Consider the following 21450-nt stretch of genomic DNA (forward strand, 5'->3'; position numbering starts at 1 on the left):
ACAGCTTGATGCACTCAACTCGGGAGCTGAGGAGCATATTTAAACAATGCAGGCAACCATAAAGCAGCAAGCTGACAGATGAGAGTAACACAAGCCCTTCCTTCTTTCTGGATATTTGAAAGCCCACTTGTGCAGTTGCCCTGGCAGTTCTGTCTCTAATTGTTCACCCAGCTGTGCTGAGAAGCCAGTGACTACAACTTCTGTTTGTCTGAAATGAGTTCATGGCTTTTTAGCATAGCTGTCTGACATCAGTGCAGATGGTGATTTCAGCAAGCGACATCATAGCTAGGTGGAGGCAATTCTAGCTCTATTCTTTGTGTATTAAATTCTCACATGCAAAGACTGAGGAGTTTCCTGGCTACACTTCTGCATGTGTGGGCAAATGTGTCCTCCTGGGGGCATGGTGGAAACCTACATGAGGCAGGAATACACCACCAGTAGCAGGAAATATCACTAGAAATCCCCAATTTCCACTCCAGCACATGTTCGTGGGTTTTGTGTGTGTGTGTGGTTTGGTGGGTTTTTTTTTTTCTGTTATATAGCTTTAACATTTAGATTTGACCCAGATATCATAAGAACCTAGAAGATTAATCAGGAATAGATTAGATCTGGTTGTTGCAATGCCTAGGTGTTCCTATTCTACGGATTCAGGCATATGAATGAAGGTTGATTGCAAAAGAAAAAGTATATGCTGTCTCCATCTGCCTGCCCCATTGATTGAAGACAAAAATGCGTGTCTTCCTGCAACCTTGCCCAGTTGTTACTGCTCTAAAGTTCTTGCAAGTATGTTTTTAAGGTGAGCAGTTCCTTTCCATTCTCCTTGCCATCCACCTCCCCTTGCCCAACTCTGCTACTGCAGGATTCCTTCTTTCACATTGGGCATCCAGCAGTTAGAGAGGTCTCTGTGGGGATGTGAGACTTGGGAAATCCAAGTTATTTACTTGCTTTGATATGACTATCCAAGGGTAATATATATACAATATATCTGTAAGAATTTCTGACATGCAGTTGGGATCATATTTTCTCTCAAGCTTTCTCTGGAATCAAGCAGTATTTACTAGGAGTCCAGCCACCCTGAAAGTTTGTATTAATGGTAATGAGATTCTAATGTCAGGAGTAGGACCAAACCGTAAGACAACAACAATTGGGACCTGGATCCTGGGCAAAGGACCTTAAACAACAAACTCAAACTGAATCCATATTTAGATATCAGCAGAAATGATTTGGCTTTGCAGTGGAGTCCAGCAGCATCATGATTGTGTGTAATACCTTGGGTTCTGTATGTAGAACAGTTCAGCTGTGTGTCTGCTTTATGTATGTAAATCAATTTATAGCAGTAAATGCAAGCATAATAAATTTTTGATTCTTCTCAAGCATGAAAGTTCTAATGAATATTTAACTGCATACCTTGAGAAGTCATGGCATCAACATGTGAAAGAGGAATAACCATATGTGGTTAAAGATGGATGTCACTTGCACATACAGTTCTGGTTACGAACTTATGAGCATTTTTCCAAACTTTTCTTTGTTTCTTAGAGGCACTTATTTTGTATATTGGTACATGGTGTTACGTAGCTTAGTAAGATATGCAGAAACTATGCTTATTGTTTGAAACCAGGATTCTTTGACTCTGTAACTTTTTCATTATTTTTTGAAAGAGCAGATACAAATGTATTTTATTGCTTTTAAGTAATCTTGGTAAAATTGGATATGTACAGTGAATTAAGGAAAAAGTTTTACACTTTTTCTCTTGTAGGACAATATCTAGGAAAGGCAGTTCCCTTCAGCCGTGCATGTTAGGAATATATGCTCTTAAAAAGTACAAGAAAGTTTTTAGGTTTTACTTTTAAATAAAAAAGAAGTTAGTCATGCACAGATTATTTCAGTAGTGTTTAAAGAAAAAGTAAAGTGTGACTATAGATCTGAGTGAGCTGAAAGTGATTGTGGTGAAGAATTACTTAATGGAAATTATCATTTACTCTGTCATGAGACTAATTTTCTTCTATAAATAAAAAATCTCTTTTGCTGTGTTCTTCACGTCACTGGTGATGAATGAGCTGCTTTTTCTCAGAGAGCAAAGTTTCTTTGGGCTCGCATCATGGTTCTAGTGCATCTGACTAAGATTTGGGCTGGCATGAATGCTGTTTTCATCAAGGGCTGGATATGTGCCAGATCAGTGCAAGTGTAATGCTATGGAATAGTAAAACTTTGTCTTCTGAGTCAGTGGCACTGTTAGGTATGGAGAACAGCCTTCTCTGTATATATGGTGTTTCAGTTGTTTGGCTGTTTAAAAATCAAGTTGTTCTTGCAAGTTAATGTCACTTATGTAAAATTGCCATGCCACTTATGGAGACCTGGTAGGGAAAAACAAGTACTCATTCGTCTTTGTAGATTGTAGGATTTTGCAGATATGTTATTCTAGTTGTCTGTCAGTGGTATAGGCCTGGCATCAGTTCAGCACTTGGCTGTGTAGCGTACAGTGCAGAGACTCTTGTCTTGCCAGATACCTCACTGGAGAAGTTAGTGGATGCCCAGCCATTAAGCTTAATTAAGCTTTTGCTTGCATTTCGTATTCCTGGAAACTAAGAAGGTATTTGAGTTTCGTAGGAATACTTGAAGTTTTGAATGTGACCTGTGCCTTGAGGTGAGAAGGGATTGGTGTTCTCCTGCAGTTTTCAGGCTCTGCGTTGTAAAGCCAAAATGTTATCAGAATCATGGATTTGGCATGTCTCCAGTTTGGAGAGACAGGCCCCAAGGCTCATTAAGCATTAAGATTTAGGTTCATGTGAGGACATTTGAAACAGTTTTATATGAATCCAGAGTTTTTAATCTTTAAGTTTTATTGCCATGTTATAATGAAGAGCTATTTATTAGTTCAGTTTAGGTGAGGGGTCAAAGGTAACGTAAACCATAATGCTAAGCTATGTTCATGAGAAGAGGAGAGTAGCTGTTGAGGGGCATGGTTGAGTACAGTCAGAATGGCCTGTCTTTGTGTTTATGTTAAAAAAATATGCATCTCAGCAGACTAAATAGTAGAGTTTTTTTCAGTGGAGCTTGGTAATTGACAGGGCAAGAGACTGTGAAACACTGACCCATTCAAATAAAGTGTTGCTCAAGTGCAAAGCAAGGTAATCCTGTGAGAGGTTTCAGCTTTCCAAGAGTGTATGTTTAAGAAATTATATTGGATACGTACTTTGGGCAATTATCCATGGCCATTGCTACTCTGTGTAAAACTATGTGTGAACTGTAAATCTATAGGAGCATGGGACACTCTTCATGTCAGTTGTGGTGGTAGGTTCTGTATAAATAGCTTGTGAATCTATTTATACATGATCTTCCCTGTTGCCTTTCTTGAGCTGTTTTGCAAGGCCTCTATCTTGTTCATATTTTTAGCCTTTGGCAGAGCAAAGACCCACGCGATCCTGTGTTTGGCATACTTGTTTTCTCAGTGCTACGTATTTGCATGGTTCTTTATTCACCTTTTACTTATCAGACTGGACTGTGAGCCCTTTATAGGACAAAGTCAGTTCTGTCCCGCTTGTTAAAAAAGCACCTTGTTCATCTGATCCTAAATAAATAATGTTGTGGCCATCATTAGCAATCACTCAAGAATGTTTTCCCAAAAATATTTTTGTGACCTCAAGAACATCTCTATATTTTGAAACTTCTTTACCACTTCCTTTGCAACAAAATATTTTGACTTTTTATTGTCTGCTGTTTCGATGTGATTTGTTCATCTTTAAGACTAATAGTGGATTTTTCTCTCCTTTTCAAATATTTGGGGGCATTTTGGAGCTGCAACTAGAGCATGAGTTTAAAATATGTGGCTATTCAAGCTGTCTGGGCTAGTAATTATCAAGTGCTGAAAGGCTGTTTGTTAGAATGTGAATCTGTAAAACTTAATTTAAAAAGAGAAATGTCTCAGTGAAAGTTTACTGTGGATAGAATTTCCTGAACTCTCAAATATGAAATTTTAACTTTAAGATCAGGTCATTAGTCAGCTTTTCTTTTTAGGAATATGATCTGTTATTTGAGCAAAGAACTCTGTTGGATACTGGTCCCTCCAGCCTGGATTGATCTGTGAACACACATCACTTCAACCTTTCTTTTTTTCTGTTTCTGAAGCTTATTCTCTGAAAGTGCTTTACTTCCATTTCCTCTTAGAAACAAGGTCTTTTTGGAGGCTGGGTTTTGGCAGCCATCCTTTGAATATTTTCTTAACTGACGCTTTCTTGCAAGAATTTCATGGGCAGTTGTCTTGATGCTTTTCATTAGATCTTTTATCAGCTGTTGCCTGAAACGCCTTCTCTTCCTGGCAGAAGTTTTTCAAATTCTTAACTGGTGATAAATAACCCTAGGAAGGTCTAATAGGTTAGTCACACAGTGGCTAGTACTGATTTCAGCTTGTCTGTCCTGCTGTGGAGATACCTTATCTCCTGGAATGCCAAGCCTTGGGGACAGCAGCGAATAGAGCAATTGATTCTTCCCGTACCTATCAGAGATGCTTTTTGACGGGTGGGGGGGAGGGAAGGAAATGACCTAGCTTCTCCCTATAAGAGTAGGGATGGAGCAGCTTTCTACTTGCATCGTGCCCTGTCATTTCCATAAGGTAAGGCAGCTCTAAGGTTTTAGCTTCTATGCGGTGTCTTACCGTGCTTCATTTAACAGCTAACTACTGAAGAGTCCATGCCAGCACCTGGTGCAGGGGAAAGGGAGGATGGGTGTGTGGATGTTGGACTGAAAGTGGCGGGAGCACTTTGAGAAGTGAAGAACAGAGGATTGTCCTGACTCAGACAGGTGCATAAATGCTAGGGGTGGTGGGCAGAAATCCCAGCTGAGAGCCTGAAGGATCTGGAGAATGGTTCAGCTGTGTGTATAGAGACTTAGGTTTGGTGGATGGAGCCTGAAAAGGCTTGGTTTTATCCTGTTTTGGGTGTTTAGTGGGATTGTTGGGGTTTTTTGCCTTCATCGTATTTTGTTTGAATTCTTTAAAGAACTATTTTATCTGTATTTCTTTTTCTCATGTCTTTGCTCCTTTTACCGTTAAAAAGTTTATTGACACTTCATTATCATATCTTCCTTCTGATCATGTCAGAGAAACACTGGACATATCAGGTACTAGAAAACCTCAATATGAGAAATATTACAGTCTTTATATTTCTGTTCTTTCTTTTTTCCTCCCAATGTCATTTAACTTCTTGCATAAGTACCTGTTGATACCCCAGAATTATTTCTGTGAGAAACAAGTTGGCTGAAAGCTGAAGTGTTTTAAAAAGTCTTCCCTAAACTTGTTTTGCCAGTCATTTCCAAAATGTCTGCTGTGACCAAATGCCAGCTGCCAAAAAGGTCAAGCTTGGGGAATATACCTACATTCTCCTTTTGCAAACAGTATGGGAGGACATTGTTTTATGGTTTGTTTCAACCACTATTCCTGCACCGTGTGGTGTCAGACCTTAAATTAGCAGTACCTTACTGGAGGTGAAGGAAAAAGGAGAAAATAACAGAAGATTTAAAATCATCCTGTTTTGTTATCTCTCAGGACTGCTTAGTTGAACTTGTCCCATTGACATCTGTTTTTCTAGACACAAGAGTATGAAAAATACTACCACTGCCTTAAAAACAAAACAACCCACAAAAATTTCAAACAAATAAAAAAAAAAAAAAAAGAACAAAAACAACAGTTCTATTCCAGCTTCGACAATTCCACTCTCTGACCATTTATACAGTAGCTTACCAACCTCGGCGTAGCAGAATGTGGTACACAGGGATACAAAGGTTTTTCTTCTTTTCTTTAGAAGATGCACATCCACTTGAGGATTTTCTATGTTTGAAGAACACAGCTGTACACCAACATGAACTAAATTTGTGGTTGGGAAAACCTGGGCTTGCAACTCATGGTAGTTTGGGGCAAGACTGGGGTCTGACATTTACATTAGGAGTGAACAGTGTGTCTGCCCTCTATGCCCTCACAAGGATGAATATGCTTGAGCCCCAATGATTTTTACTGCACAAGAAAAAGGACTGCTTCCTTGGAGGAGTTAGTGTCAGACAGGGTCAGCAGGAGCTGGGAGGTACTCAGAGAAGCGAGTCATCATTCAAAGTCTCAGTACAACTCAGGACCTGTTAGGCTTCAACCCTCTGTCTGAATGTGCCAATAGGGACCTTAGTGCCTTCCTTAGACAGATCAGTATTGCTAAACTGGCCAGACAGATCAGATGGCTGAGGCAGAGGATCTTAATTTGCCATCAACTAGGTGTGTTTTTTGAGCAAGTGCCTTCAAGTCTCTTCCTGCTGTAAGAATGGGTGGTGGAAGTAACTTGTCTAACACAATCTGGGGATAGGGCTTTAAATGTATGTTGTAGCAAGGCTTATGTTGATTGCCTGCCCTCTGTGACTTGGTACAAAGGTATATGGTTAACTCTCGTAATGGAAGTAAATGTTGTGAAAATAAAGCACTGAACAATGTGTGTGTGTTTCAGCTGATGTAGAAGCTGATGGGTTCTATGTTGCTCCTGCAACACTTGTCCTGCCACTGTGTTTTCTATACCTTTCTCAGGGATTGCTGCGATACAAATATATTTTTAAAGATTTAATTTAATGTCCTAGAACAATCCATTCAGCAGGATTTCTGATGCTTATTTAAGTTATCAAATTTGTGATTCCAGAAGAATGTGAAGTTGTTTTGTCTTTGGAGAGAGAGTAATGTGATTCCATACAATTTTGAGGTTGGACAGCAGATGCTGGAATTGTTCCCCTGTCCATAGTGCAGGTACTTAGACTTGCTGTGCAGCTGAGTGCAGAAAAATAGCTGCTTCTGGTTATGGTCATGTTGATGACTGCCTGCTGCCTGACTTTTCTGCTGTCTGTAGTGCAGTAGGCAGGACAGTACTCTGCCATGTACTGGTGGCCAGTGTTTCTGAATGGTAGCTGATGGGGGTTTTTTACAAAATCTTGGGTTTTTTTGAAAAATAACAACAAATGTTTATTAACAGGTCAACACACGGTATTATGGTCAGGTTCAGGGCTGGGAGAGAGACAAAGCCCAGAGCTACAGCTGTAGTGGGACTGGAAATGGGGCCAGAGGGAGGTTTAGGCTGCAGATGTTTTCTTTGTGAACTTGGTCACTGGGGTCATGTCTGAGTGTCTTCACCTCAGAATAAGCCTAGGGTTAGTGTTAGGATTAGGATTGGGGGAGGGACAAAGGCTAGAGCTGCAGATACAGTGGGGCTGCTGGAGGAAGGTGTGGGCTGCAAGTTTTCTCTCCTGCAAGCTCTTTAACCTGAGACATGGCTGGGGATAGGAGGCCCAGGGCAGCCAAGTCCTTTGGTTAGGGTTGGCAGGACAAGAAAGCTTGGGACTGCACTTGTAGGGGGCTGCCAGGGGAAGGTGTGAGTTAGTGTCATCTCCCCTGCAGACTCTTTCTCCTGGGCTGTGGCCAAAGGCTTTGTGCCAGTTCTCCAGTGCAAAATGGTTAGGGCTTTTGTTTGCCCCGTATTTCAACAGAAACCCACCGGGAGGATAAAACTTTACATATCAAGACAGATGCTCCGTATGAGTCTAAATTGGCACAGAAAGTTTAGTTTGTGTATATTGACCTATGTAGGAAGAGGTGCATTCAGTGGCTTTTTTGAGAAGCAGGGTCAGATAGTAACTGTGTAGTGAAGGCGACCATTGAGACATTCTGCATAAACAGTACAGCTTTTCAGCCAGGTTGGTGGCAGAGCAAGCTTAAACCACTCAATATTTTGGCAACTGGACTGTTGCTCTAGATGAGGCAATAATTCCGAAGCAGCCAGTCTGCTCTGGAAGAAATGACAAGATGACCCGACTATTGGACGAGGGAAAAGCTGTGACTATTGTCTACCTGGATTTTTGCAAAACATTCAACACAGTTCCCCATAGGATTCTCATAGAAAAACTGGCTGCTCGTGGCCTGGATGAGCGAACGGTCTGCTGGGTCAAGCACTGGCTGGATGGACGGTCCCAGAGAGTGGTGGTCAGTGGAGCTAAATCCAGCTGGCGGCCGGTCACAAGTGGTGTTCCTCAGGGCTCGGTGTTGGGACCATTTCTGTTCAACATCTTTACTGATGATCTTGATAAGGACATAGAGTGTATCATCAGTAAGTTTGCAGATGACACCAAGTTAAGCGGGAGAGTCGATCTGCATGAAGATCTACAGAGAGACTTGGATAGATTGGATCGGTGGGCCAACGTTAACGGGATGAGCTTCAACAAGGCCAAGTGCCAGGTCCTGCACTTGGGCCACAACAACCCCATGCATCGCTACAGGCTTGGGGAGGTGTGGCTGGAGAGCTGCCAGTCAGAGAGGGACCTGGGGGTGTTGGTTGATAGTCGGCTGAACATGAGCCAGCAGTGTGCCCAGGTGGCCAAGAAAGCCAACGGCATCCTGGCTTGTATCAGAAATAGTGTGACCAGCAGAAGTGGGGAGGTGATAGTCCCCCTGTACTCTGCACTGGTGAGGCCACACCTGGAGTATTGTGTCCAGTTTTGGGCACCTCAATATGAGAGAGGTATCGAGGTGCTGGAGTGAGTGCAGAGGAGGACAATGAAGCTGGTGAAGGGCCTGGAGAACAAATCCTATGAGGAGCGATTGAAGGAGCTGGGACTGTTCAGTTTGAGGAGAAGGCTGAGGGGACACCTCATCACTCTCTACAACTACCTGAAAGGACATTGTAGAGAGGTTGGTGCTGGTCTCTTCTCACAGGTGATTAGTGACAGAATAAGGGGGAACGGCTTTCAACTCCAACAGGGGAGGTTTAGACTGGACATTAGGAAAAAAATTTTCACAGAAAGAGTGGTCAGACGGTGGAATAGGCTGCCCAGGGAGGTGGTGGAGTCACCATCCCTGGATGTGTTTAAGGGTCGTTTAGATGAGATGCTGGGGGATATGGTGTAGGGGAGAACTTTGTAGAGTAGGGCTGATGGTTGGACTTGATGATCTCAAGGGTCTTTTCCAACCTGAATGATTCTGTAATTCTATGAAATCTCCCTTTGACACGTTCTGCAGTGAACAAGTCCTGGGGGTTTTGGTGCCAGCCTGTTTAGAGATGTTTCCAACAGGAGGTAAACATTTTAATAATAGAGACCTTTCTTCCTCAGGCTTTTCCATCTTTCCCCATCCCGTTTCCTCCCTCTTCAGACTCCAAATGGTGATCTAAAACATTTGTTCCCTGCTCCTTTCCTGCCTCTCATTTTATCCTTCTCCCATATTTCACAGGGAGGCCTGTATAAGCCATATTGAAGATTTATTTAGAATGGGCTTTGGCATTTGAGGTTTCCACTAAGACCTCTTTATTTTACTTTCTATTATTGTCTATAGCTTTTGATCTGCACCTGCAATATTGGTTATGGTGCCCGATGTATTCACGTTTGAGTAATAAAGAAAATAGGATGCTTTAGCTAATATATCCCTTTTATCCTGAGACAGAATAGGCAGATTGACCATTGAAATCACAGCAGAGCTACAGTATTTGGAAAGAAGTGCTCTGACCAAAAAAAAAAAAAATCTTAAATTGTCTGTTGCAGCAGCTGAGTGGAAAATAATAGTTTTATTAAGGTTGCTGCTGTGCAAGGCTGAAAGATAGGTTAGTGCCTTTCTGGGGAAAAAGAAGTAATGTTCATTTTCCATCTGTGAAATAAAATTATGGTTGTGGGAAGGGAGATGTGTGGTCCTTTTCTTGCCATTCTGTGCATCCAGGGGGAAAAAGTTAATTGTATATGAAAGTATATTATTTTATCATTTGTTTTTAGGACATAATAGTGTTAGATTCTACCTTAAGCAGAAGGCAGGAATAGTACAGCAATCTATATGAGCTTGGGTTACAGAGATTTTAACTGCAAGAAGATCAAAAAAATACCCCCAACTCCAAAAAATGTCACTCACGTTGGGTTTGTTGCTACTCCTGATTATGGTGGTGTTGGAGATGTGGGAACTCCAAGTGTGTAATAACACAAGTACAATTTGGGACAGGTTGAACAGAAGCTTTATTAACTGTGGTCACAGAGAATGTTTAGAATAGCGTCTCCTGCTCTGCTCCCCTGTTCTCTCCAAGTGATTGCAAAGACCCAACCTATATGCTTTTCGGGGGGAAAAAAGAGGAGGTGAGGAAAAACAATCATTTCAACGTTAACAAAGCCAGGTATCCACCCCCAGGAGGGATGGACTCCTTAATGAGCTTGCTAACTGTCACAGTCCTAAGGAGGAATCCAGCAGTAAATAAGATGACACTATGGAGAGATGGCTCTTGGTGGAGCCTATAAGAGTGGCACACCTCATGTTATCTTAGCTCAGAAGCAGGGTGTTGGAAACAATCACAGACTGTTAATTTTTAGTTGAAAGGAATGTGCTTTTAGTTAGGATAAACTTCTTAGCCAGACCTCTCAAATATTAAATATAATGTTACCATCACAGTAGGCTGCCAGAAGAGTCAGTTCTTGAATGGAGACAGTGTCAGAACAAAGTGAGATTCCTCTCTTCCATAGTGGCTATTCTCATTTTTAGAGTTTTAAATTAGCATAGACATCTTTGTTTCTCTTTGAAGATCTTGAATTTGAAGTAAGTGTCTTGACCTGATGATTTTCTTCCCAATGGATGGGACTGGTTGAATTTTCCTTTGAATAAAAGGCATAAGGGTTTTCTCTTGTGAGAAGGGTGGTAAAGAAACAGTGTTTGTTGCAACAGGATTTTATAATTAAAATTCCCCACTTTTAGAGGCTTGGTCACTTTTTGGAATATTCTAACAATGAGCCATGTCAGCACTTCTCATAGCGTGTTCATGGGTGGTTGGGAACTTTGTTTGGGGGAGTTGCTAATCTTTGGGCACTGAACAGCGTTCAACTGTGATATCACTGGCCTAATGATCATTTCATGATGAGGTGGGTTTTTTTGGACGCCCTTTTTATTTGTCTTCTCACATTTATGTTTTATGGGGACCTCCCTTCTCCACAACATATGCAAGGATGGCGTTCAATTTCAGGTGTAGATGCAGAAAAATAGACAGGCCACCCATGAAGCATATGTCCTTTCTCACTTTCCTGCAGTGCAGAAACTGCCAGACTGTCCTTCCCAAGTTGTGGTGATACTCGGATGCATTCTGGGTTTCTGCTCTCAGGCCCTTCCAGGCATCACCTGCCTCCAGGCAACAGAGGCAGACTGGTGTGACAAAATTCACCCAGACCCTGTCAAGACTGATGTGATCTAGATCAATTTAGAATATAAAATAAATGTTCTTGAAGTACTGTGCTGTGGTTATTTTTCCTCCTAGTCTTTCTTCATTTCAGTGGTGGAACTTTGGGTACATGTGTGTTTTCAAGAGGGGAGAAAGGAAAGACTCTTCCTTTCTAGTCATACTGAAATCCTTATGAGTTGGGGACAAGTGTTTGGTAATTTGGATTTTGTGACTTACCACTCATGAATACTCTTTTCTTGTAACAGGTTGCTGAATGCAATAAAGCCGGGATTGGTAAAAAAGATCAATAGGCTACCGACCCCCATTGCAGGTTTGGTGAGTATATCAAATGGAGAAAAATCTTTCAGTGGTGCTTTTTGCACCTTGATTTTATGACTGTGTGATTCAGATAGCAATTATTTTTGTAATTTGATCTCTTCTAACCTGCTAAACTCGGACAGTCCCTCTGAAATCTGAACTCTCTGTGTAGTCAGTTTAAGACCTTCCAGTCTTTTCATCAGAAGTGGGCAGTATTCAAGAGGCAGAGTATATTTTTAGAGGAAGAATATCTTCTTGGTTGTATGTCATCCTCCAGTTGTGGTGCTAGCTTTAGAAAGACTGGAATGTATGTGTTAGAAGCTATCACCACAAAAAGATAGTTTTTTGGAAACTTGTGTATTTTGTCTCATTTTCTCTTCCCTCAAAATACCACAGTCTGCAGATAACATTCATTGCGCGACTATCTAGGGAACTGTTTCATGTTGACTTTAGGGGCAGAGTAAAAGTTGGCCATAATTTATTATAAAAAGAAGACGACCACAGCGGACATTCTGACAGCCCGTGGGCTCTCAGGAGGTCACCTCAAGGGGTGACACAGTCCTGTGCCTGCTGTTGGGGAAGGAGGTGGGGGTATGAACAGATTTTGGGTCTAACAGGATTAGCCACATAGAAACATGGCTGTATTGATTTTACCTTGAGATATGGCTGGGAGTAAAAGGACCCATGAGCATGTGGAAGGTGGCCATCCTCTGTTTAGACTAACGATATATTTATATATGTGGTTCCTTTCTGTTCTGGCACCGCTCACATTGCACAACTAGAGTTGTGCAAGATTCAGATTGTATTACTTGTTGATAGCTGAGGTTAACGTTCCTTTCTATAAACCACATTAAAAAGTTTCAGTGTATTAGAAACTGTTACATTAATTTTTAAATTGGTTCTATAATGTTATTACAGGGCCTTTGAGGCTGGGTCCTTCAACCTGTAGATTGACAGGCATATTTCTGCATGAACACTGTCTAGTTTTAGGATTTAATTTGTGATCCCCACCACCCTTTCTCTAAAGTTTCCTTGTGTGCCTTTCTTTTGCCTCTAAAACCCATCTAGTTTTATTCCTACACAGTCGTATTTGAAAGGAATATTTGATATAAACAGCTGCAAAAGATACCAGTAGTGCAGTTTTCTTTTCCTTGAATCCCTTTCAGGAAAGACTCAATTTTTGTTATGACTGTTTTAAGAGGATGATATTGAATTACATTGGTTTTTTTCTTATTCATATGTAAAATCCCAAAGGTAAGGTGGTTGTAATAGGAGGGACATAGAAAAAGTAATTATGTGTGTGTGTTTTTCTCATTCCTTGAGATAAATATCTCTTGCAAGATGCGTATCTTCAAAGCATTACCAAAAAAAAGCAGTTTTCAGGCTATTGATGATACAGCAGATATTTTTTGTGTTGGAAAGTGACTTTTTTACTTCTGTACCTGTGTCCTCTACTTACCTTTAGTAATTACTTTTCTAAATATTTTTCCTAATAAATAATTAGGCTATTAAAAAAGTTCACTGGTGCTTCTGGCTTCTTGAACATTACCAACGGGTGGTTTTTTCTACTGTTCTGTGAATGAATTGCTCCAAAGAAAGCAAGCCATCAAGATGTCCTCTTGCTTTCAAAAGTGTCTAGTTTCATATCTGCTGACTTTTGTTGCCATTTTTACTTAGAGTGGTAAGTGGCTGTTTTAAGGATTGTGTGGGAGTTTAAATGATCAAATATTGTAGTCTGTTACGCATATTTGTGGTCTATTATTTTAAAGTACAGACATCAGGAGTATGTTTGAATGTATAGGATGTATCTTTCTCTTTTCTCTTGCCTGTACCATGTACATGTGTCTGAAAAAAAATTAAAATAGTGACACTATAGTCCAGAAGCAGTTATACCTTCTAGTTGACCACATATGGGGGACATTCGTTTATTTATTGCCAACTTTTCTTTATTATCTTAGCTTTGGTTGACTTGACATAGTATATAGTTACTTCTTTCCAGTTATTTTACCCCAGTGAGTGTGATTTCCTCCAGTACACATAGAAATACTGTGAAAACTTCAGTACCTTTTCTGCCTTGTGTGAGATACATGCTTTTGGACTCCCAGGTACTGCTGATGCCTAAAAAGTGTAACTTAATAATAACAGAATTAATTAATTTCTTCATGATAGCTGATAGAATAAGTGTTTAGTTCACTAGTAGAGGCAATAGGTAGGTTTTCTTTTTTGCAGAGTTGGAGCTAAAACTTATGAGTAGTTGTGAAGTACTCAAAGTGCCTTCTGTTTCATCTTTAACAACTGGAGACACAAATAGTCATGTATTATGTAGCTCCACAAAATGTCAAATTGAGTCTAATTCTCCAGATGATACTTTATTTTTCTCCTTTGTTATTGTAAGGACAAATGAAGTATGCTTTATTTGAAGGAAGGCAATAGTAAACTGGAAGCCTGTATCAGAGACATGCTGAGATGTTCATCTGGGAGTATTATCAGGTGTAAAATTTTGCCTATGTTTCATGTTTGAGTGACTTCTCATAACACTGCTGTGAAGTATTATGTATAACTGGTCTAGTGTTGACAGACTGAATTCTTTAAACTTTTCCTGATGTTTAAAGCTAAATGAATCTGCAGTTATTCTGAAATTCTTACCAGTGACTTCCTCATGTGGTTTAAGAGGGAATGGCTTAGTTGCAGACCTTTTGTATACCAGAACACCAATCGTGTAAGCAAAATTTATTGGTTATGGTGTTGTAGTGTTAAAGTAAGGACCTGAGGATCTGCACGCCGCTGAACTAAGCACAGGCCATATAAATACACAAAGATGATCTTTGTCTAGTTGCAATTCTAAGTCAGGATGTGGATTGTATGCAGCATTACATCCAGAATTACATATGTTCAGCTTGGCAGGCTTGTTTGTAATTTGCTTGGATCTCCGTAAGTGCCAACTGCTTCTGTTATCACAGCAGAAATGATACATTGCTTTAATGAAATAAAGCATAGGACCAACAGTTTGGTATTCAGATTTACATTCCTGTTCAGTATTCATTAATCCAGAAAGCTAACGTTCCCACCAAAAAGCAAATTCACAAAACATCCAAAGAACATATTAGACCTAGGTGGGAATAACAGGCTTTGCTGTAAGAGCTGTGTTGCCAGAAGAAATTTTCTCATGTGAGAAATTGATACTGAACATCTTAGTTTTAAGACTGTCAGCTTCCCAGAAGCATCATTTCATGTATTTAATTGTGCAAGGCTGGAAAAGTTTTGGCTGAGTTACTAATTAAAAGACCATCTGAAGCTGCAGAAGTCTTACAAAGATGGATTATTAGAGTACAGTGAATATAATTCATGTATAAGTGATTTTTTACAAAAATTTTTTCAGTGAGTTGCTGTTTGTTTCTTTCATTTTTGTATGATGTCCATTGTGGGCACAACTAATTTTTAAGGTTTCTACTAACTGCAATTTTGTACAAGTATACCATATTATATATTTAATTCTATAGAAATAAAAACTTTCAAGCATCATTGTAGATAAGCTTTGCTCTGAAATGCTAACCACTGTATGTTGACTATCTTTTTTCCTTAAAAAAATGTCTAGTTTTTGCTTCCTGCCCCTGAATAATGTCACTCTGTGAGAAAATAAAAGGTTTCTGCCTTATCTTTTGTTTGACAGGGTTTAGGAGAGTTTATAGCATTACTTCAGTTCCTTGAACAATCCCCACAGGAGCTCAGACACTTACTTCAGAGGCTGTGTGAAAGAATCTCACATATAATAGTAGGAAGTAGTCAAGACAAAGTTGGAGGGCTGAACTTTAGCTTGGATCTTGGCTCATGTTTCAGTACTACTGAATAAAAATCTGTTTACTGTGGCATCCCGTTTTCAGCTTGTGTGCGGTCCTCAACTTTGTGGCATTTGTATGATTTAGCAATGGAAAAAATAGCTCTGCAAAAGTCACCTGGTTGCATGGTTATTGCATCAAGATGAATAAAACTGTAACGTGCTGTTTAAAAAAGCTTGTTCCTTTGAAAACAAGGTGGTATTTTTTTCTGTGATTATTTTTCTAGGAAGTTTCTCTTGGCAAAGTGTTCTCTGGGAACTTGTTACGAACCTTATTAAGAATAGCTACCTGTCTGCTGGTGCTGGTAATTTGCTCTTATGCTGTACTGTTGCATAAACTCCAGTATTTTTTTTGAAGTCGTATGATGTCCCAAAGAGATTTCAGCATTGTATTAGCTTTCAGAAGATTGTGCTTCTAATTAAGTTCAGCAAATGAGATCTTTTTTCTTCATGCAGATGAGAACCTGAAAATAAAATTACAAGACCCAAATACAGTGTAGTGTGTTTCACAGAATTAAAAATAGAGAAAAATAGAGAAATATATGGAACTTCAACTGATGTGAATTATTTTGATCACTCTTTCCACTCATACTTTAGTGTTACAATTTTTTTTTCCTTAAAAAATTATATTCTCATTCTTTCTTTTAGTTTCTTACTCTCACTTTAATTCTTTGTAGTACTTTCTGGAAAGAGCCTGCTCCTATTGTAATATATATAAAAATATATATCTCTATATATTATAAATACATATAATATATACATATATTACATATATTATATATGATAATATAATGTATATATTACATAAAAATATATATCATATGTGTAGTATGAATATAAATATATATAATATTCATAATACGTGATAAATTCTGTTTACTTATTTTGTACTTCTTGCTGCTGGATTCATTTGCTAGCACAATTGTATCCATAAAAAAAGCCTTGCTGTGTAAGTTGTGGTACACATGAAGTAAACAGAAGCAAAATTTCCTAACTGTCTAAAAACAGTAAGTTCTTGGCACTTGCATCCCAAAAGCATTTTTGTGAATGTTGATGGAAAGCAAAGTGTCAACATCATAGCAAAATGCTGTGCAAACTGTTCTGCCATGGTTTCTGTGGATCTTCCTTGATAAATGGTAATGGGCTTCTAAACATCTCCTGTGCCTGCCTTCAGTTCTGATATCTGAATACTTGACTAAAACAATACTTAGGATCTGGTCAGTGGTTCAGAGCAGCACTGTGTGCTTTGGCTCATCATGTACAGTAATATGTATTGAATCCCTTCACTAAAACAATAGCATCATTTAAAAAAATGATTGTATCGTTGTGTCCTTTATGCGTGTCTTGTTTAGTTTTTTTACCCTTTTTTAGTTTTTTTTTTTTTAGACTCTGCCTTGAAATTTATTATTCATTTAGATTTTCCTGCCTGTTTGTTTTGGTGTCATCTGAGCTGGACAGAGCTACCTTATAAAATTCCTGTTTAATGAATTGAGTTGTATGCTGTACTCACAAACATTTTTGAGTTTTGTGAAGAATACAAAAGTAGACTAGCAGGTGTTTCTTAACCAAGTTCTTTGTAAACAGAGTCTGTGTGGAACAATCTACAGTGACACTGTAGTTTAATTCATCACAGAAGAGGAAAACAGCCATCGGTTCAAATTTGGCAGGAAGCATAGAGGAAGCAGCATTGGTGGGGAAAACATCAGATGCAAACCAATAAAATCTAAAATTTTACATTGAAATTCAGCTGGTTTTATTTCAGACTGAATTGATGGTTTTTATTGTTTCCAATTAACCATGCAAATGCTGTCCAGAAAGCATTGCTCTCCTCTCATTTAGAGAAAAACTAGTGAGTCAAATGCAAAACACAACACCGGCATCTCATTTAGTATTTTATTGGTTGAAATGGATGTGTTTGCTCTGGTGTTGGGTTTGGCTCCAAATCTCTCATACTTTTGATGCTGGAAACTAATCATCGATCTGACAGTAGCATATGTGCTGGAGACATATTCCACTGCTGCACTTTCATTCAGCCTATGTTGTCCAGGCTTCCAAGTTTGAACTTTAACCTGATGTATGGATGTAAGAGAGGCTGAAATAATAGGAAACTAATAAGACATGAACTATCAAAAACCCCAAAGGGAGGTAAATGACCCCACATTGTTTATTTGCTTTTGATGGTCTGAGCTGTGTTTAGCTATAAAGCATACCCTCAGAGAAGTGAGTTCAGCCAGCTCCTAGCAGTCTTCATGTTCATCATCCCGCTCTGGCTCATGAGCTGTCCTTAACATCCATGACTGGTACCTTCTGTCCTCAGCTACCAGCTGGAGTGTTGCGTTTATGATGGCTGGAGGTGAAACTTGAAGTGAGTGACATCTCATTTGCTTCTGAATTGGCTGTTATTGATCCCTCCCAGTTTTCTGTGTGCTTCCTGAATCACTGACCCCAGCCAGCACTCGGCCAGGGCTTCTGCAGACCAACCTCACTGCTGGCCTTGAAGTCCCTTCTTCTTCTGGATGCTTCCTTGGCTGCAGTGCTTACAGTGCACTCAGTAAGCTAAGCTGTTTGTTGGCTGGGACCACTACTCATCACACTAAGGAAACGGTCTCTTTCTGCCAGGAATCTGTCCCTTGTTATAAGCTGAATCTCTCATTTAGCACCCAGAGTGCGCTGAACAGTTTCCTTGTTGGGTCCGGATGACACCAGCCAGGATGGGTAAAGGTTTGTAGGACACACGTGAAGGACAGCTGTGAACCATAGCTGCTGTGGACAGATGCAAACTTTGTCATGTTTTTGAGAGACATTCCCAAACTAGACTGGTTAGGATTCAAAAGTGCAGTGGTTTCACAGTCAGCTTAAGCTGTGCCCTGAGCCTGCTGAGCTCTGCTGCTGAGAATGTCATGACTTGGTTTGGCCAAATGCTAATAATATGTGTAAGCTCTTTGTGGCAAGGATCATCTGCTAGTCTGTTTTTGTCTACACCTCACCCCATGAGTCCTGCTCCATGGCCAGGACTCCTAGACAGTATGTTAATACAAATAATAAATAACACTTACAAAAATATCACAGGCATTCCTGTGTCATTCACAGTCTGTTTTTAGACTGCTTTCCCAAATTGAGTCTTCAACCATGGCTTTAATCAATAGGCTTATAATTAGCTTTATTCACATTGAATAATTTAAAATATTAATATGCAAATCCAGAGGTAAGGGGAACCTTTTCTGTGTTAAAACCAAGAGAAGGATGGTCACTGCAGAGAATCTCTTTTTTTAGTTTTTTGGTTGGTTGCTTTACACACATACCCAGCCTTGAGAAGGGAGAGCCAACTACCACACTTTAGAAAAAGTGCCTAATTAAAAGCAAACAGTCTACCTGTTCTGGGGCTGTCAAGTGACTTCACAAATATGTTATTTATAAAACTATATAAATAAAGGCTTAGTGTAATGATTGTTTACTTTTTTTTTTTGACATAGGAGGTCTAATAAAGTGAAGGATTCCAGAGGTAACATATGAAAATGGCATAAAGGAAAACGTTGCTGCTGTTGAAGCCCTAATGCCAGGCAGCTGAAATGTGAACTTGCCCTTATCATGGTATTAACCTTTACTATAAATGACAGAGTCTTTCCTCGGGCTGGGGAGGGCAGCTGGCTTCCAGGAGGAGCTCATTTTGTACCCGTGGAAAATGCAGGTTGCCCACTGGATTAATTTTTAGATTTGCCTTCAGATACTAAAGTGTCCTTCTGCAAGTTCAGCCATGACTTGCATTATGTTGGTTTACTGACTCTGGTTAAATGACTATTGCAGAAATGGCAAGCTTTTGAAGAATAATCTTAAAGTATCTGTAAGTATCAGAAAAAATGATAGTTTAACAAACAAAATGCTATTTGCTATCTAGCGTAGGGCTGCAGTAAATGAAGAATCCCATGCCTTCCTCAAGCTGTTGTCTTAGAAACGAAAGGCCTCCTGAGCAGAATGACTTAAACTCTCCAGGACAAATCCCACTGTTGAAGCTTATGACTTCTCTTAATAGTTGGGCAAATACCACGTGCTCTGGAGGCGTGTACTATCTTCAGGAGTTTTCTGTGGAGGAGTTGGATGCCCTGAGTCTGCGAATGAGTCGCCTGTGCACTGTGACGAATGTGGCACTGTTGGAGTTGTATCCAGGCACCCGCAATCTTTGGGTAACTTCTGTTGAAAAATCTGTTACTTAGCCAGTGAGGATATAGAAAGAAGCACTGAGCTGGTGCACTGCATAAATACATGGAGGCCAGTACATATAAAATAAGCAGAGCTACAACTATCCTTACCTTGAGGCTGTAAGATGTATCGGCTTTTGTCCTTAACAAGAAAAGCTAGACCTGAGGCTATGGTTGCTTTCAGCTGCTCTGAATTTGACTTTCCTACACCTGCTATGCTAGCACTAGCACTCATATGGTTATTAGCTGGAGTGGGCAACTGATCTGGCTGAAAAATACCATCCTCCATCTTACAGCATGTAACTGCATGAGCAGGAGTGCAGGCAGGAGGGAAGAAAGAGGCTCATCAAGTTGGTGAAGGAGGTGTCATTCAATCAGTTTAAAGTGGTTCTGAAACTGCAGCTAGGGAGTTTAATCCTTAAGTGTAACCCTTAAGTTATTGGCCAAAATCGAAGGATGTGGGAACTTGGGAAAGTCTAATTCTGAAATCCCTTGTTTAAATGTTGTCTGTGTTTATACTTAGTAGTACTCTCACTCCCTAATTCTGGAAAGCTTCTCACAGGTTGGAGTCTGTAGGTCTGCGCTATAAATACTCTCTGATCCTCAACAGTTTTTTTCAGTGACATGTAGCCTCTGCTGCAGGGAACAGCTAGATGCCAGTATTTATTTGAGAGAGTGAGAACTAAATTCAGTGTAAATGGGGATGACCAGAGTAAGAATATTTGCTGTATTTGCTGCTACCCCGCATTCTTACAACATCCAAGAGGCAGGTGCTGCTGCACATGAAATCCATGTGATACGATCTGGAGAATGTTGATAACTAGATAACAGTAGCACTGAAAATGTGAAAGGGGGAGGGTGCCTTCCCCATAGCTCTTAAGCTGAGAAGTCCCCGGGAACAAAAGTTTCCACACTGTGGTCAGACTGACAGATCTGCCACCTCAAAATGGGCCAGGGAGGCTCAAGCTTCCTATTACCTTCTCTTGTGAAAAGGAGCAAGCATGAGTTAGCAACGGTCTGTTGTGACCCGGGCCCTTGGGCTGAAGATGGTGACAGAAGAATGCTGTCTCTAATCCCCTTCCTGGCTGTGAATCAACTTGGTGAAGTCTGTTGCAGTTTACGTCTGCTAGCAACTGTTCGTACTGTTTCTACGCTGAAAACCTTTCCGGGCACTGTAAGTGGATTTCTGTCAGATGATGTGCATGTCGCTAGCAGGAGCCTACGTGCTGAATGCAGATGATGGAACGTGTCTCGCTCCAAAGATCACATTGCAGTTGTTTCCCTGGCTTAAAGCAAACAAGCGAAAAGGCAAACTAGTGGAAAACTAGATCTGTGCACAGTGATTTCTTTGGTTTAAGAGCCCAGTAAAATTTTGCAGTCCGGTGCTGTGGTCAAGAGTTCATAGAGGCTGAAATATGTGACACTGAAGTCTCCTTGCCTTCTGCATTCTTCAGTGCTCCTGGATTAAAGCCACTCGCTTCCTGCTTGGCACAGTGCTTTCCAATTGTAATGCACTTCCTCTTAAATGTCCAGAGGTCTAATGATACTATTGTAAACCTGTTAAAATTAATGCTGCAGAGGAAGCAGCTTGGTTAATTGCTTGGGCAAAATACGGTGGTAAGCTGAACTATCTGACTGAGGGACGTCAAAGCCATTAACTATTAACCTTTTGAAAGCTGAACAGCCTTGTGATGCTATGTGGAAATCTGTCCCGCAGCTTAGTAGGAGAATTACACATTCATTGCTAGGTTAGCAATATAACTAACGGTCTAGAAAATTAATATTGCAGTACAGAGGCAGTCCTCGGCTAGCTGGTGTCCTTCTGTTAAAGTTCTTTCTATTGCCACTTCTTTGTTTGTTTCTGCCTCCTCATCTTCATGCGGGAAGCACTGTTACTTAGATGGCGAATGTC

The 21450-nt window shown here is 40.2% G+C and overlaps 1 protein-coding gene across 7 annotated transcripts in view; it reads left to right on the forward strand.

The window, feature by feature from the left end:
* The window catches only part of LIMCH1 (LIM and calponin homology domains 1), a 188027-nt gene that overhangs the window by 71558 nt on the left and 95019 nt on the right, over positions 1–21450 (forward strand). For all 7 annotated transcript variants that reach the window (XM_074822412.1, XM_074822413.1, XM_074822416.1 and 4 more), the window contains exon 3: positions 11456–11525. In XM_074822412.1, coding sequence (XP_074678513.1) covers positions 11456–11525 — 70 coding nt within the window. The remainder of the gene's footprint in view (positions 1–11455; positions 11526–21450) is intronic.

Source organism: Strix aluco, chromosome 4, assembly GCF_031877795.1.
Source record: "Strix aluco isolate bStrAlu1 chromosome 4, bStrAlu1.hap1, whole genome shotgun sequence".
Taxonomy (NCBI): domain Eukaryota; kingdom Metazoa; phylum Chordata; class Aves; order Strigiformes; family Strigidae; genus Strix; species Strix aluco.